The 18,571-nt window shown below is 43.6% G+C and overlaps 1 protein-coding gene across 1 annotated transcript in view; it reads left to right on the top strand.

Annotated features, from left to right (window-relative positions):
- The window catches only part of LOC144824223 (uncharacterized), a 476,700-nt gene extending 471,807 nt beyond the window's left edge, over positions 1-4,893 (top strand). The window contains 2 exon segments of the mRNA XM_078683383.1: positions 2,982-3,156; positions 3,571-4,893. Of these exon segments, the coding sequence (XP_078539509.1) occupies positions 2,982-3,156; positions 3,571-3,862 (467 nt within the window). The 3' untranslated portion in view covers positions 3,863-4,893.
- The last annotated feature ends 13,678 nt before the right edge of the window (positions 4,894-18,571 follow it).

Genomic DNA, 18,571 nt, shown 5'->3' on the forward strand with positions numbered 1-18,571 from the left:
GCAGAGGCACATGGGATGACCGAGCAAAATAATACCCACTTTCTAAAAGTGGCCTTTATGAACTCAGAAGGAAAAGGGCACCCTCGCTAAAGGCTGTGTCTTTAGAGTCTGAGTTCAGGCCTACCAAACTTCCTTCACTTATACCTTTCTCGGGCTACGTATGCGAGTGGCACAATCCGTGCTGCAGGCCTACGAGTAGCGGTGGGCTCACAAGCCCCGGCACCCGCAGTGCTCGTTACTGGGGACTGACAAGTAAGTCACACATCCATTCATAACACAATTTACCATAGGACCACCTGCGCTTTACCACTGATCAGCAGTGCGAAAAGCGCGCAGAAACGTTATACCAGCAAAAACAAAGTCAAAACCAAGAGGGCAGAAAGCAAAAACTCGGGGGAAACACACCAAAAATGCCAAGTCTAACACAGTGCTGCCCCGATGAATGCATGACAACTGTTTAAAACTTAACTCCAAAAAAACTGAGATCCAAGGAGTACCCAGCCTAGCTGCCTAGATGCAATTTGACATGCCCTCCAGAACACTACACTGCGCTTCGCTAATCTAAACCTGGCCCACATCCCTCATCATAGCAGAGCCAGAATGAGAGGTTGCTCCTTTCATGTCTTAGCTCTGACCAGATGGAATTCTATGCCCTTAACCTTAGAAAGATTCAATGTCACTTACTGATTCGGAAACAGTGGAAGACCCGGCTCTTCTCCATCTGGGCTGATGATTTCGCCTTTCTGCCGCTGTTTTTCTTAGGATCCTTTTATGTCCCTTGCTGATATTGTCTGACACCTAGACACACACCTTCCCCTCAAGGCAGGAGGTCTCCAGGTGTTGTGCATTCTAAGGCTCTGCTCCCCTCTTGTAAAGGGTCAAAGTGCTAACACCCATGCATTAAGTGCCATTATCAGCAGAGGAAATAAGAGACAGTGCACACCAATTCCCAGCCCAGTAAAGGCCTGAAACAGACCCAAATAAAGGAGCGTGTACCTACATGTTCGCCTCTTCTGTTTGTACCTCATAAGTATCTACCTGTGTACTTCCTCCGTTTGTATGCCCCGGGCGAGCTTCTCTAATTACGCTTGTGATCCTGGTACTGCCAACCATGGCATTTGACTATCAGACCATTACCTTATGTCTGCTGTGTGCCTCGAGTCACTCCCCTGCTGTAGCTGTCAATGAACCCTGATGAGCGAGTACACAGACATAAGGGAGTATGGAAGGTGATGAACAGGGAGTATGGTAAAGCTGAATGTAAGAAATGTGCAGGGGTGTAAATGCTGCACTCACCCTCAAGCAACGGACATCTTGTCCCACTCTGCCAATGCTCTGTCCACCGACAGAGAAGCATGATGGCACCAAATGCAAAAAATTGTCAGAAACCATGGTAAGGTAGAAAAAGGCAAAAAGCAGACATGTATTGGCAGCAGAGATATCGCAGGTATATTACTGGTTGTGATGGAATCTCTATAATAAATGCTGCAATCTTCCAACAAATGCTTGAACCATCCCTAGGAATGTGGCAAAGATAACTTAACAAACAGAAAAGTAAAGATAGGAGTTAGAACTTCAGCTGCTCCAGTGTGAACTGGAAAGTATTGTCAAGAAGAGTGTGAATGGAGCTACATTTATTATATACTTCCTGAAGAGTTTTCTTTGTCATGTAGTCTTGAAAGCGTTACTGCTGTTATACACTTCCTGAAACTGAAGTGACGGCAACACATCCTGAGCCATCTCTTTTTCCACAATCCCTTCTTGTTTAAATGAAATCTTGGCATCTTCCTAAAGCTGTACCTCTAGCAAGCGGGCACTCCATGAGTGCTCTTTCTGTACTAAGTTACTCTGAAAATCACCTCCCTTTCTGAATTAGGTAAGAGTGACATGTTCAATGGAAGATTTAGTTAAATATCTGTGTATGGTGAAATAGCCCTTGGTAACTTTAAAAAATGGTAAAGAAGAGATGTATTTTACAACTAGTTAAATATTGTGTATTCACATTCTCTTACATTTCCATTTAGTGATTTTATATCTCTTTACATCCAATAGGAAACCAGCCTTGAATTCACAAATGATCGTGAATAATGACAGTAATCGTGCAAATCTAAAAAAAAAACGGTTAGAAAAAATGAGCTCCAATATTCAGGAAAAGATCTGCACAGTCAGAGACTGAGGACCCTGAACATAAACTGATAGATCCTGGAAGAGGCAGTCCAGAGCAATTCAGTGGATCTAAGAGCCTGAGCTGTACACCTCCACGCAACAGGACTAAGAAATGACCTCTAGAAAATTAAGGCAACAACACTGACAAACCACCTCCTGTATAAACAGGCCTCCACCACCAGCTTTGATCATGTGTTCGCTATGAGGTGGATACAGCATTGCTCTGCTTCCTGTAATGATGGCAGACTACCATTCAGTGTGCTAGGTGTATTATAAACTCTTTCTGGCCAAAGCACATGAGCACAAGAAAAACACAAGGGAGTGGAGCCAGACAACTGAAGGGTAAAGGAAAGAGAGGGTCTTTGATCTACAACAGACTGTCCCAATTTGCATCGACCTGAAGGAAGACTAATCTTTACCCGTAAACATGCAAACCCATTATGTGATCTATAAAGACATACCCACCTACAAAGAAATGTACTTGCCACAATTATAATATATGTAGTTGGTGAGTTTTGTATTTCATTGTGAAATCTGAAATCAAGCATCCAATATACCACACACATACAGGGATTGTGAGAATAACACATGTGCTTTATAAACAATGTTAGCTCTTCAGGAAACCCAGTCATGGGATGCAGACAAATATAAACCCGACCCAGAGACACTGACCAAGAAAGGAAAATCATACACATGCAGCAAAAGCTTTAGTTTGTCATCGCTACTAAAGAACCATAAGCAAACACACACAGGAGAAGCAACGTGCAATTGCAATGAATGTATGAAGAACTTTAGTCAGTTAGCACTCCTCAAAGATCATCAGAAAACACACGCAGGAGAAAAACCATACCATTGCACTGAATGTGTGAAGTGCTTCAGTCGGTTATCAGAACTCCAAAGACATCAGCGAACACACACAGGGGAAAAACCGTACCATTGCACTGAATGTGTGAAGAGCTTCAGTCGTTTATCACAACTCCAAAGACATCAGCAAACACACACAGGGGAAAAACCTTACCATTGCAATGAATGTGGAAGTAGTTTTAGTGATTCCTCAAATCTCAGGATTCATCACCGAACACACACAGGGGAAAAGCCATTCCAGTGCAGTGAATGTGTGAAGAGCTTCAGTCGTTTATCACAACTCCAAAGACATCACCGAACACACACTGGGGAAAAACCATACCATTGCAATGATTGTGGAAGTAGTTTTAGTGATTCCTCAAATCTCAGGATTCATCACCGAACACACACAGTGGGAAAACCATTCCAGTGCAGTGAATGTGTGAAGAGCTTCAGTCGGTTATTAGACCTACAAATACATAATCGAACACACACTGGGGAAAAACTATACCATTGCAATGAATGTGTGAAGAAATTCAGTCAGTTATCAACCCTCCGGAGCCACCAGCGTACACACACAGGGGAAAAACCATACCATTGCACTGAATGTGTGAAGAAATTCAGTCATTTATCAACCCTCCGGAGCCACCAGCGAACACACACTGGGGAAAAACCATACAAGTGCAGTGAATGTGGAAGTAGTTTTACTGATTCCTCACATCTCAGGAGACATCAGCGAACGCACACAGGGGAAAAACCGTTCAAGTGCAGTGAATGTGTGAAGAGCTTCAGTCGGTTATCAAATCTCCAAAGACATCAGCGAACACACACTTGGGAAAAGCCATTCAAGTGAGGTGAATGTGCAAAGTGCTTTAGTCGATTATCAATTCTACGAAGACATCAGCAAACACATACAGGGGAGAAACCATACCATTGCAGTGGATTTGGAAGTAGTTGTGGGAAGGATTTTCAACAAACTACAGGGATTAGTGATAAAACCTATAAACACAACACACTTGAACAAGTTTAACAAGCACAGACTGGAGAATATTTCTAGCTGATTTTGGTGTTAGTTCATTTTGTGCAACAACCGGTTCAATGACAGCTGCTAGAGAACAACGTTCAAAGGCAGAAGAAGTAAAAGTAAATTGTGACCTGTAACTGTGAGAAATAGTACTTGCAGTACACAACATTTACCTCCGAAGCCCTGACGCAGGGCAAAAGATGCTCATTTCGATCATCACATGCATCTGTTCATGCACCCAGGATAGGGGCACTTCCCCAGAGGTGTCCAATATCAAGCTGGAGCCTTGGGAAATTTGCTGGCTCACCACTGACTCTAAATGATTCACGGCCAGATTAATTGTATATGAATATATTTTAGACCTTTCTTATTTACAGAGAATCACCCAACCAACACCTAACTGGTGAAAGGACAAAATCCTTGCATGATGGCAACATTATTGATCAGAGAGAAAGCATTTGAAAAGTTTAGTTCTTAATAGGTTTCTGAAAGCTTGAAGATTAGGTAAAGATTGAATCTTTAGCAGTAAATAATTCAGCTCTTGGAATCCAGAAATATTGACTTGCTGCTTTACATTTCTTGATCCTTTGCACTGGAAAAGAAATATGGATTCATAAGTAAAGGAACACAAAAGATACTGAGTTTTGACACAAATGATATTCAGGTTTTCATTTACAAGCTTTAAGCCCAACTCTTTTTAACATCTATATCCAATCTCTGGGAACAGTGGCCAGGAGCAGAGGATTAGCTGTGATATCTTACGCTGATGACTCACAGCTGGTGGTGGCATTATCTGACGACTCTGGGCAGCTATTGCCGATTGGATAACGGCCAATTGTCTTCAGCTCAATGGCAACAAATTGGAGATCTTGGTGGTGGGCAAAGATATCCATCTGTGGAGTGACCTCTGATAACTGCCCTCTTTGGGCCCTCCGCCGGCTCTTAAAACGGCAGTAAAAAATCTAGGATTCTGATTAGACCTTCTTTTCAAACCCAGACTAAGGTAGTAGCCGGAGTTTGTTTCGGGCTCCTACGTGAGCTTAATCCTTTGCTGGGTTTCTTCGACCCTACCATCCATCAGGTAATCATTCAGGCCACAGTACTCTCTAGACTGAACTATGCGATCTCCCTATATATCGGGACCAATAGGGCAGAGATACTGTGTTTACAAAAGGCACAAAATGTAGCAGCCCGGGCCCTCCTTGGTCTGCTGAGAATCCGTTCCATTGCTAGTTCCATCCGCAAACTACATTGGCTGCCGGTGGAGAAATGCACCCGAGACTCTCTGTATTGCCCACAGAGTCATGATTCTCCAATCTCCTGCTATTCTGGCTAGCCTCATGGCATCCTATAGACCTACCCGTCAGCTGCGCTCCAAGGACCAGCATCTGGCAGTTGTTCCTCGGTTAAGCTTTGGAACTCCCTCCCTGCACATATTAGAAACATTCAAAAACATTCTCTTTTCCGTAAAACATCAAAACTCACCTCTTCCCGGCATAATTGCCCCCTGGGTGTTCTTGGCTTGCTTATGGCAGTGACATTTTAGCGCTGTTATGTCCGTTGTTGGGGCAACTGCGTGCTTTATAAAACCCCTTAACATGACATAACAAGCAAAAAGATACCCTCGTTTTATAAACTGTCAGTGACTGAATGGACATAAAAAGTATGTGCTGCCTCGTGAGTAAGCAGTGAAACTTTGTAATGCAGTTGGGACGTCCTCGGACCACAAATAAGATAGATCGTAGCATTCTGAATCATCTGTAAGGTGCTTTTGTGTTGCTGGAGCTGCCAAATACACAGTGCTCTCATAGCCCAGCCTTGCCCAGAGGAAGAAGTTCACCGATATAATATGCACATCAGAAGAAAGGATACATCTTCAGTAGCTAAAGATAGTAGAAACTAATGCTTTACACTGAGTTCATTTTAACAAAGTGCTGAGTCTGGGAAGTTCTTTCTGCTGCCGACCATCATCACCACCACCCAGCCAGTGAGGAACAGCAACGAGACTGCTCTTCAGCACCCATCCTTATACAAAACACGATACAGGGGTTTGCTCCAGGGTCAAACTCACTTTACTTTCACGTCAACAGCAACAAGTTCTAAACTGGACAATTTATATTCAAGAACAAGTGGTTTGTTCGGCCTTTAGTGGCATAATACATTTGAAACCCAGTAATTTATAGATCTGTATTACTGATACATAACCAAACATCCAAACACCACCCATGTATGGACATCCAAGAGCCTTTTTGAAACCACACTACAGAGGTGTGTACCAGGATTTACTTTAACATTTACATGAACTAAATTATGATACAACAAGAACAATCATGATGCTATGAAATGTACACAATCATGACTAGATTTTACATGTTAATAAGAAATGTATGTTTTTTGATATGTAATAAAACAACACATTTATTTTAATTCATGGTATTTGACTGTTGATTGTATAGGAAAACTTAAATGTGATTTAGTTCCTAAACTATAAAGATAATTTGTGATGTCAGCAAAGAGCCTAGTTTATTTGGCCCTAGAGTGGTCAACTGATCTCGATAGCATGACTGCTTTCAGCAGGAGTCTGCCACACGTGGCATTAGAGGACCCTAGTCTTAATAGCATCACTGCTTTCAGCAGGAGTCTGCCACAGGTGGCATTAGAGGGGACTATTCTCGCCAGTGTGCCTTCTCTCAGAGTGAGAGGTGCTGAAAATATGTCTGTCACTTCTCTTGTTAATAATCCATAAAAATACCACAGAATGTTTAGTACTTGAAAGCAGTCTGCCATACAAGGGCTTTAAACATGAATTTGTCAAATACATTTAAACATTTTTTTTTAAGGTTCTGTATCTAATGTCTGATGGGTTTTCTTTGAAAGCCCTTTCTCCTTCGGAAGAAGTTTTCCATCGACATACCCAATGGGATTTCTGATTAAAGGCTGACAATCCATCCACCTCTAAACAGGGCTGGTGGGTGGACCATTGTTTTGGGTGATATAATGCTTAGTTGCGTTTTTGATAGAGTGCCCTGTCCACCACACCCTGAATCCAGCCCGTCTATTTTGAGTTACATTTGAAGACTGTCCCCCTCATTTATAGTTTGACAGGTAGCCCACGGTCTGCCAGAGGAGCAGGCGTAACAACTTCCACTACCCCGTTGGACTACCATCCACCATATTTAGTGATCTCCACCAACCTGGCTATCCCTGGGTCTTCAGAGGAGCATCTCATACTGACCATACAGTATACATATTTAAATCACAGTGGCTGACAGTCTGGTTGTTGAACTAACGCATTAGCAAGAATACATGCCTAAGCATCACTTGGAATGACAGGTACATATCATATTTGGTAACATGATCAATGCAAGTCAATCACAGCTTCCCAACTGGCCTGCACGCTTGCGTGCTGCCGCGGGAGCCGGCCTGTCATTCTGGTCTGCCCGCTCCTGTGGGCAGACACGGACTCCGTCCCAACTCCTGAATGTCTTGATGAGGTTACATACGGGGAACTTTGCACAGGTAAGATGTGGGAGGACTGGGGCGTTGTCATCTAGGTTCCCAGTTGACAGGGGGGTGAGGCAGGGGTGCCTTTTGGCCCCAACCCTGTTTTGGCTCTACGTAAATGGCGTAATCTCACATCTGGATGATGCCCCTAATAATGATGCGCCAAGGTTGGCAGGCAGGAGGGTGCCGGCGATTATGTTAGCTGATGACACCCTCCTGCTTTCCAAGTCCCCTATGGGGATCCAACTAATATTGGACGGCTTTGGGGATTTCCGTCAATGCCGTGGATTGGAAATAAATATTGACAAAACGAAATTTATGATATTTAATCCTCCGGCATCCTCCCGTCCTAATCCTATTCTGGGTTCTGCGAGATTGGAAAGGGTTACGACTTTCCAGTATTTAGGGGTTACACTGCATGAAAATTTGTCCTGGGGACCCCAACAAGTAAAATCGCAAATGAAACTGTCCCAGCTGGCGGGGGGCATTCTTAGAGTCTCCAACACTTCGACCTTTAAACCAGTGAACCCCGCACTGGAGATTTATAAGACTCAAGCGAGGGCTGCGGTTCTCTATGGTGGGGAGTTATGGGGGCACTCATGCAGGTCTGAAATCCCTAAAATGGAAACTAAATTCATCAGACAGTTATGAACACTTCCGCAAAGCACCCCGCTTCTCCCCCTAAGTCTAGATCTAGGGCTGAGTCCCATAGAAGATGAGCTGGCACTCAAACCTCTTAGGTTCTGGCGCAGGCTCTGGACAACGCCAGATCTGCTGAATTATAGGCTAGAGCTTAAGCAAATACTAAGTTATAATAGTGCAGCAAAAATTCCCTGGTTGATGTTCCTTAAACATGAATTTGAGAGATTGGGATTACCTGCCCTGTGGCATGATCCGGAAAGGGGCTGTCGCGAGGTTTCGGGTAAGTCCCTTACTAGGATTTTTATGGACAAAAAACGTAATTCTGTTTTGTACGACTCCCATGCTGGCACTTTGACCAATTCCTTTTATTATTCAAGGTTTCCTACTTTTTTGAGGATTTTATGGATGTTGTTTATCCGATTTTAGCCAGGAAACTTTTTAAACAATGGAGATACGGTACTTTACCCTTAAGAGCTTTTACAAGCAAATGGTCAGCCTCTATAAATAAGTCTTGCCCAGGATGTAGCTGTGACGTAGAGGATGAACTCCATGTCCTCTTCTTTTGTCCAGCGTACAGTAAATCCAAGAAGCATTGGCTAGTACCTTTATGTAAAAATCTGGGTTTTCTACATTGTATATATGCTTTTAGAATTCTTAAAACTAATACATCTGGACACATTGTATTTGCACTTTCTAAGTACTTGTTAGCCATGTGGTTTAAGCGACGGCACTTAACCGCAAATGAATGTTAATGACTAAATATTTATAAGATTATTGTACTGTGAATACGTGTATTATACGTTGCATGAAATTTATAACTTATTGTGCCAACTTAAATGAACTCTATGCATAATCTCCTTTTAATCAATGTTTTTATCTTGTACTCTTTTTATGGCGAAACTAGCCAAAATAAAGAATTTATGAATGAATAAGAATTCCTACTCCTCAAAAAACAAACCGTATGGCTGACCCTGGTTAGGCTCCTCAATTTTACAGTCACCAAATTAGTCCTTGTTATGTGCAAAGCACGTCCGGAGCTTGCCACACATATGCTCCACTGATCAACAGATACCAGACGTTTTCCAAAAAGGACGGTGCACCAAGACGCAAAATTCAGAAAACTCCTAAAATCTTCGATCACTGAATTCTTTATTATTTCAATCTTTAAAAAAGCCTCAGCCAACGCGTTTCGTTCCACTGAAACTTCATCAGGGCTCAATAATCACTTGAAGTTTAGTACATGAGATCCCAGGTCAGATTAGACCATACATATTCATATTCTCTCAAGTCTTGTTACTAGTAAACAAGGAAGGTTGCATCTATTTCATCAGCAAGTATCATAGGTACCACAAGTTCTCGCACATAGACCTTTGGTAATCTTGTGAGAACTGATGAGGTGTTATAATTCAAGAAAAAGACTCTGATGGGCTATAGTGTTCAATTCGGCCCGTGGTCCTCCAAGAGCAATAGTAAGCCCTCAAGGAAATAGTAAATAAGGTCCGTCTTCAATAAGAGTAGAAGTATTTATAATCCCCAAAGATGTGTACACCCAGACGGCCCCCCAGTCATGTGACCATCCAATCTCAACCTGAAGATGCGAGCTATCGTATCGGGAACTCAGTAAAAGACTGACCTGGGATCTCATGTACTAAACTTCAACGGCCACATGCATCATTGTACGGTTTTGCGATTCCTTATTTGCGATTTTTAGGGAATCGCAAATAAGGAATCGCAAAATGGGATGCATGATTTTATTCGCATAATATTTGCGATTCGCTAAAAATCGCTATTTTTACCGAATCGCAAATATTATGCGAATTCCTAATTGCGATTTCGCCAATCCCATTGATTCCTATGGGCCAAAACGCCCATAGGAGTCAATGGGAAGGCATTTACAAATTGCGAATTTGAAAATGCGATTCGCAATTTGTTAATGCATTCCAAGGGTGCAGAGGGGGGTCCAAAGGACCCTCCCCTGCACCCCTGAAATGTATTTTAAAGTGCATGTTTCACACACACATGTCCTAAGGACATGTGTGTCTGTAACATGAAAGTTTAAAAAATGCCTTTTTGAGCATTTTCATAACTTTTCGCAAATTACCACGAGGTTCAACCTCGTGGTAATTTGCACCCCCTAATTGCTAATTCGCAATTTGAAAAACAATCATGCATTGCTTTTAAGGAATCGCAAATTTGCGATTCCTTAAAAGCAATTGCATTTTTGGAAATCGCTAAAAATAGCGAATTTCACAAAAATGTATGATGCATCCCAAAAACTTATTTAGGAATCGCAAATGGCCGAATTTACCGATTTGCACCGTTTGCACTTCCTAAATAGGTTGATGCATGTGGCCGCAAGTGATTATCGAGCCCTGACGAAGTTCCAGTGGAACGAAACACGTTGGCTGAGGCTTTTTTAAAGATTGAAATAATAAAGAATTCAGTGATCGAAGATTTTGGGAGTTTTCTGAATTCCTACTCCTAACTTCTAGAGAAAAAATGTAAACTCTGCTAAAAGAAAAATCCTATACCTGTTTCTTATAGGTTATTTTAATTGACAATACTCCTACTCTTATTGGAGACGGACTTGTGCTGAATTAATGTAAGAGTCTCCAACTTATATTGTGTATAATTAATTATTGCATTATGTCTCAGCCTACGATTAGTGTAGATAAGTATACTGTTATTTAATGTACGCATTTATTGTCAAGTCTTTATTTCTGAACAACAAGGACCGCATTACCACTATAAGTCACGTTAGTGGAATAGTAATGCTGTCTTTAATAAGACTGAGACTTTCAGTGTCAGAAAAGACACTTGGTAGGTTATTATGTATACCAAGTCTGTATCCTACATTGTGGGAAAAAAGAGAGAACCCGCATGACAGGAAGGAGGCCTGGAGGCAGCTGTAGTACATAAGGTGCTGAAGAAGGCATCTGAGTTTGAGAGAGTGGACTGTTAGCAAAGGAACCCTTGGGCCAGAGATGGGAACGACCCCCGAAGCAAAGTGTTTCTTATAGGCATGTATTTCCTGTGCTTGACACCTTAGCCTGGCTATCGCCCCTAGGCACAGGCAGTCTCTAGGGACTGTGCTTTCTGTGGCTCTGCTCTCCTATGGTAAAGGGACAAAGTAGTAACCCAGTCAGTATGTGTCCATGCAAGAGTACAGAATCAGAGGAGACAGGAAAGCACAGGATCGGAGCTATGACTGACCACCCGTAAAGCCCCATTCGGCCTGGTCTGGAGAGCAGCCCACTGTGGCAAGCATTAATTATCGACAAAGAGCCATGCACACTGTCAGCAGACTGCCTGCTAAAGTGACTATTAGTCCCAGGAGAACTGTTTGTCTGCTGTTGGAGGAAGATGGGTCACATCTTCTACACGCTATATAGGGCGGGACTAACAAATGCAGCCCTGGACGCCACACCACTGCAGCTCCTTGGTAAAGGGTACAAATCCCAGGAGACCTGTTGTCTGCTGGGGGAGGAGAAGGGACCATATCTTCAATGCGCGATATAGCGCTGGACTATGTCCCACAGCGCAGGACGCCAAACCACTGTAGCTGCCTGCTAAAGTGACTACAAATCCCAGGAGACCTGTTGTCTGCTGGAGGAGGGACTGCATCTTCAACCTGATTAGCCCGTACTGTCTCCTGCAGCACCGGATGCCAAATCCACTTCGTTATTCCGTCTGTAAGTGTTAGTTTAACTGAGAGGCTGCTCTGCATTTCCTTGTATGCAGGCAGATGCACAAAGTAACTTCACAGCTGGGAGATCCTTAAGCAATTGTGAAAGTTACACAGCTCAGAGCTCTACAGTCATGGACTGTCTGCACAACTAGTTGACTTCTGTTCAGTTTCATAAAGCTGGCTCAGGCCCGCTCACCGCAGGGGCCTGTCACGAGTGCCCTTACTTATATTTCAGGTTCTTTGCAGCAGTAAGGTCAGTTAAAATAATGAAAGGAAAAGTTTGTGAAAGAACAGATTGCAATACTTTGTGAGCTTTTGAAAATATATTGAGTTTGTCAAACAAACTTAAGTTATCATATAGCAGCAAAGAAACCATATATCAGTTTATGAAAAACACTTTTATTACGCAACACTGTTGTCTCGAAAGTGTGAAAACATCAACCGATTTCATGAAAAACTAAACCAAATAGTACAGTTAGGATAAAAGAGCTCTGACGTGGCAAGCACTGGCTGCGTCATAGCTCTTTATTTTCTTACGGCAGGTTGGTAGTATGGGTGCTGGGGTAAGATGTAGCATTATAAGTCTGGTTAAGTAGATATATTTAAAAGTAAAAATCTGTTGCAATTCAAGTCTGTAAAAATATATAATACTAGCAGCCCGTCCCGACGTTGCCCGGGAGCAATTAGGCTTCAGGGCCCCCTCCCGCCCCGCTTTTGTAACCTGCAGACGTCACTTCTTCCTCCTGTAACTTACTTTGCTTCAGGGCCCCCGCCCGCCCCACTTTTTTAACCTGCCCACGTCACTTTTTCCTCATGCACACGTCCATCCACCCCCTTCCCTCCACTCCACCCAAGGGACGCAGGTATTCGTGAAGGAAATATTCCTATATAAATATAATCTCCTATAGTGAAGCAAACGCATCTAAACAATAACATATTCACCGCTGACAGTTATGTGAGCAAACTCTCCCCTTTTTGACAGAAGGTGGCCTCGTTCGAGGGGGTACCGTTTTTCTCCTGACCGTGTGTAGGCCTTCGTTGCGCACTTTATTAACGGCGGAGCACAGAGTCCCATTGAGAAGAGCATGGGATTATCCTACGGAAGCCGAGGTGGCTCAAACGTTTACAGCATCTAAAACCCCTCTGGCTACACGTCACTTTTTCCTCGTTTTCCTCCTGTAATGCACCGTTTGTCTGACATTTGTAGTGCACCGTTTGCCTCCTCTTTCTTGTCCTCAGGCTTCCCCGACCGCCGCTCCTCCCCGTGCTCCTAACGTAACCACGCATGTCGCGGCTGCGCTACTTTTGAGGGACTACTTTTTTTTTTTTATCCAAAATTTTAAATAACGTTTATTTTTTTAATTTATGTAGCCTATAACCATCTACACACCCTGCCGATTTCAACGGTGTATCGGGTGTGTAGATTGGCGCAATGGTTCCCGAGTTTACCCGCCTCAAAGCCTGAACGTTTCTGCTTTATTATAGTAGTATAGATGAACATTTATTTTAAATGGTTGACAGAAATGTATGCGTCCAGGATGTGCATCTGTCAATGACATACAGTCACAGGTAGAGTTTAAAGTGTAGGTCTGATTGAAATTAAGACTTAAACAAAGAATGTTGAGCAAAGTATTTAAAGTATGCGGTCTGGATGTGCATCTGCTAAGGGCTAGTTACAAGGCAAGATTAAAATATATACATGAATATCATTAAAAGAAAACTATAAAATGAATTATTAAAAAGAGAAATAAAGCCTCTGGTAACTAAATACATTCACACAGAGTATGCCTGTGAGGCTAAAAGTGTTTGTAAGCAGACATCAAGGGAGCAGGGAAAAGTAGATCCCACAACCCAAACAGTGGAAGGACACACAAGTACCAGGGCATGCTTCAGGAAAGGTCGAAATTAACGGAAGACGACAGGGCAGAATGCGCTGACCAATGAACAGACACATACCTATCGACAGTTCTGATTCTGGTGGAATACTAATGATTTTTTAAGCAAAAAATGCCTTTATTTAATGTGTGACAAATACCATACTAAAAGCCCACCAGTAAGCCCACCTGTATGTTGATCACTGGATGTAAGGCTGTGACCGAATTATACCAGGTGATTCAAATGCAGAACATAGGAGGAAACATAGAGCAAACAATTCACTGAGGAGAAATGGGACAAGCTACTGGGCTACTCACAACTGGTCTCAAGAAATGCCATGCTCAAATTCTCATTTTTTGTCTCTCTGCATCAGAAGTGTCTTTGGCCGCGCCGGTGACGTTGGGTGACTCTGGTCAGTGGTGACGGAGATAGTGTCACTCATAGTCATTGAAATGTCACTCATAATTACACAGAAAATATGAAATATGTCACATATAGCAACCTGAAACCTTGGTAGCTATGTATGGATAGTCTTTTAAAAGCAAATAACAGATATGGCACAAGTTTACATGAAGAGGAATGAATGCTGGCTCGCACTCAGGTACTTACTTCTACAACGGAAAACTGGTGCTGCTGCAACAGATGGACTCACTGCATGGCTAGCCTGCAACAACTCGTCGTGGACTCCCGGGACTGTGGTGCAACCAACACCACCCCTGCATGATTCATGTTCATGTGCCACTGTACACACTCCGATGGTGACAGCACTCACTTTAACACAACCTGAAGGGGGGAGAGGTGAAATCCCTATTCCGACCTCCCCAATTTATGACTGCAACACGCACAAAGGAGTAGGGAAGTGGATAGTAAAAGGTGGCACGTGCTCAGGTAGAGAAAAAACTGCTCACTCACAAAATTGTGACATGCTTCATCATTGGGTTGGTTACTAACACCCCTGCGCAGACCAACGCCTGGTGTGGAGCAAAGGGAAGGGGAAAACAATGAAAATTTGGGCTCACCGAAGAAAAGTGCAGCTAGTGAAAGTTAAAACTAGCTTGGATGTGTGCCCACTCGAAACTTTATTCCTGGGTCCTCTGGCTAGTTTTTAAAACGTGAAGGGTGGTGGTTACAGGAAAAGATTAAGATTCCTTCACCCCTCCTTACTGCCAAGGCGTCTACATGTTTCTGCCATTTAAATCGTGCCCACACTGTCAGGTCACTCTGGCATTCATCAGGACCCTCCGGATCCCAAAACGTAGTCCCCTCTGATCCTGGCTTAGGTATCCATGGAATGCATTCCTTCCAACATGGTGTTCCCTATTTCACGCACACTTCGTAATCTGTGGGAAAAGCACACGGAGGGGAGAGAATTATTACTAGATTTCATTTGATCCGCCACAAAGTATCAGGGAGTGGAAAATCCATACCCCTGGGTGCTTCTTCCCTCAAAGCTCACAGTACCCAAGTATCGCGTCCAAATCGGTCTAAACATTCATCGTGGAACAGTGTCCGCACCAAAATCCGTTTTAATCAAATGCACACACTAATGCTGCGCATGAAAATCTCTCTCAACGAGTTTCACCATGCGAATCGCTAGAATTAGCAAGGGGTTGGGAGGGACCTTCTATAGTCAATCTCTATAAGGAGATAAAACATATACATAATGGTGTTATAAATCGGCATGATTATTTGATATGTTTAAATGGGGAAAAATCAATAAATCTGGAAGCAACTCGTAGTGCCATTTGACATAGTTCTAAGGGTCATGACTTGGAAAAAATGCCTAAATTAGAGTGGAAATGCTCCAGTTCACAATATAAATGTGTAGACCACCACACATAGTCAAAATTAAAGTAAGCAATCACTTTTATACTTTGTCGGTGTAACTGCACACCCAGTATAAATGTGGAAAATAAATTAATTCGTAAGCAACTCATAGTGTCATTTCACACAGTCGTAAGGGTCATGATGCTGAAAAAATGCCTAGATTACCGTGAAAATGCTGCAGTTCATGATATACACGTGTGTACTACCACACATTGTCATAATTAAAGTAAGCAATCACGTATTTACTTTGTCTGTGTATCTGCACACCCAGTACCGTAATCTATGTCCACATCTTGTAGATGTTCCATCCCACAGAATCCTACCCCTAGCTCCTTACTTCGTCAAAGTGGGTACTCTTCCTGGACATTCTCCAACTCTTTCCATGTAGGTGGCGAGTTGCTGTCCTCCTCCTACCCTAAGACGGGAAAAGTTCCATCAATGTGGGGGAGTTAGGAGTCAAGGGGGCCACTAATCAAAACTGGAGTCTATATAGTGGTCAACTGTATATATTCAGGGTGTTCCAAGGTATATCATCATTCAATCCCCCCACGTGGGTTTTTTGTCTGTACACCCACTCCTGTTCCCTCGTTAAGAGTAATCTCTTTTTATCCTCTGTAGATGGTCTGATTCTGGGTTAGTGCTGCACCGTCCAAGGTAGGTCATTTACTGTGTGGTGTTCCTCTAGGGAGTGTATAGAAAACTTTGTATTGTATTTCTGGCATCTAATGGTACTTCTGTGTGGTTACGACTAAGGTTCGCATTAACTTGTGTCTCTCCTACGTTTTTGTTCATCAAGTTTTTTCTATAGCCACACAGCATGTTCATTTGTTTGTATTTCTCATATTTTATTTAGTTTTATTCACAGATAGATGCTCATGGGGCAAGGGACATCATGGAACACAAGGTTGTTAGTAAGCAACCCCAATGATGGAGCATGTCACAATTTTGTAAGTGAGGGCAGTTTTTTCTCACTGAGCATGTGCCAACTTTTATTATCCACATTCCTACTCCTTTGTGTGTGTTACGGGGACAGTACTCACTCTGGCAGGGGGCAATCTGCTGACTCGGACTGGCATCAGCTCTATTGCTGGTGCTGGTGGCTCAGCCTGTGTATGATATGGTAACTCACGGAATCCATACTGCCGGGCTGATGAGCATATGGCAATGCTGACCAGCTGCACCAAAATGGCAAGTCAGGCGTGGCCAACTCTGGGTCCGGGAATCGATCCTCATCCACAATGCCGTGGTGCGAGCGGCGAAGAGGACTTGTGCTACCAATAATTTGCCCAACACACTGACAAGTGTCAGTGAACACTTCCTGAAATGCCACACACTCGCAACGCTGCAGGTAGCGAGGGCTGGCAGCACTGCAGGGTTACTCTGTGACTCACCCCCCACTTATTAAAATGTCTCAAGGCTTCACAATCATATTTTAAGTATCTAAGTAGCCAAGCCATTCGGTAGTGACTCCTCAGTGATGCGGCGTGGTATCGGCCCGTGGTGTCTCCAGTCCCAATACATTGTAACAAAGTAGAGAGCTGCGAGGAGCAGATCATGAGCACGCCCCTGAAACCTAGCGGGAACAGCGCACAACGAGCATTGCCACTCAGTCATGGTGCATGATAGCAGCTGAGGAGGCGCTATAATGCGTGACTTCGCATTTCAGTGCGGTGATGCAGACCACCACACTGAAATGGGTTAGTCTCATGCCAGGCTGTGACCTGACTACTGTTAGTGGACTATAATTATGAAGGGTGAGGCAGCGGAAATCTGTGTCTGGCCTCTCACATCCGACAAGACTGGACCCGGGTCCTGCGTTGGACAGAGAGAGCCGCCTGGCCAGTGATGTTCCTCTTTTGCCTCAATTGATTGCCAGCAAAAAGCCTAGGGCCTAGTGGGTGTACTAAGGCTAGTGAAAGCTGGCATGACTAATTGCTTTTCTGTGGGTGTAACGTTGATTTGAGCTCCGCGTCTTTTTGCGCCCGTAGAACACCGGCCCATCCTGCAGCAGGTATCTGAGGCTGTGGCAACATGTCCCTAGTTCAATTTCCTACCTGCCCGGGCCCATGGAATTGTTGCTATCATCTGGCAACACTAGTACTTTGAATCTGGTGACATCCACCAGTTCATAGAGCTCCTCTCACGTCCAGCGTGCCTTCTGATTTGGGACACAAATCACAGCAGTCAGCATGAATCCTTATGAATTACTCCATTTGTGCTGCTTGTGTAATACAGAAATAGACAAACAGATTTAGCTCCATCAGTCGATATCACAGAAACAGCTTTACATCATGGCATGCATGGCGAAAATGAATGGTGAAACCATAGGTGACACAGCTATTTCTTATGAATGGTTTTAGGAGTGTTTTAGATATTTTAACTAGTTGCAGCAGTTAACAGTAGTGTTGTGCCTTTGGCTGTACAAGTGCACTAGGTTAGTGCCCTTCCATTTCTGGTGCTTTGCAGCACTTAACGTTTTAGTTTTTTGTTGCTCAGATGGGTGTAATTTCTGATATTTATATGCTTTCCTCTTCTTCTTCGCCTCAGTATCAGTCCTGTCAAGTATCACGCATCAGGTGTGACACTAACGCATTTCAGCATGGTGATCCACATCACCGCACTGCAATGCATTGTCACGCATTTGATGCCACTCTCTCTGCTGTCACACAAAGGCTAAAAGTACACTACTGGCCACTCGAGGCTGCTAGCTTGCGTGCACGCCTGCTCCCACAGAAGTCACTTGCCGGCCCGCGCGCGCGTTGCCAGTAGCACAGCAGTGAGGCTGCTACAATGTATCTTTTTAAAAACCCAAGTGCATTCTCGCCCACCGCTGCGCCACTGTCACAGCCTGACGTCAGGGGCTGGGCAGTACGTACGCTACGCTCAGCTGCCACATTTGGCGCAAGCGGGGGTCATGGTTGAGTAGGCAGAGGAGTGGAACTGCGGCAAATCTTGGCACTACTGCTTGCACCGCAGCACAGACATTTTAAAACTGGACGTCA

Source organism: Lissotriton helveticus, chromosome 1_1 (assembly GCF_964261635.1).
Source record: "Lissotriton helveticus chromosome 1_1, aLisHel1.1, whole genome shotgun sequence".
Taxonomy (NCBI): domain Eukaryota; kingdom Metazoa; phylum Chordata; class Amphibia; order Caudata; family Salamandridae; genus Lissotriton; species Lissotriton helveticus.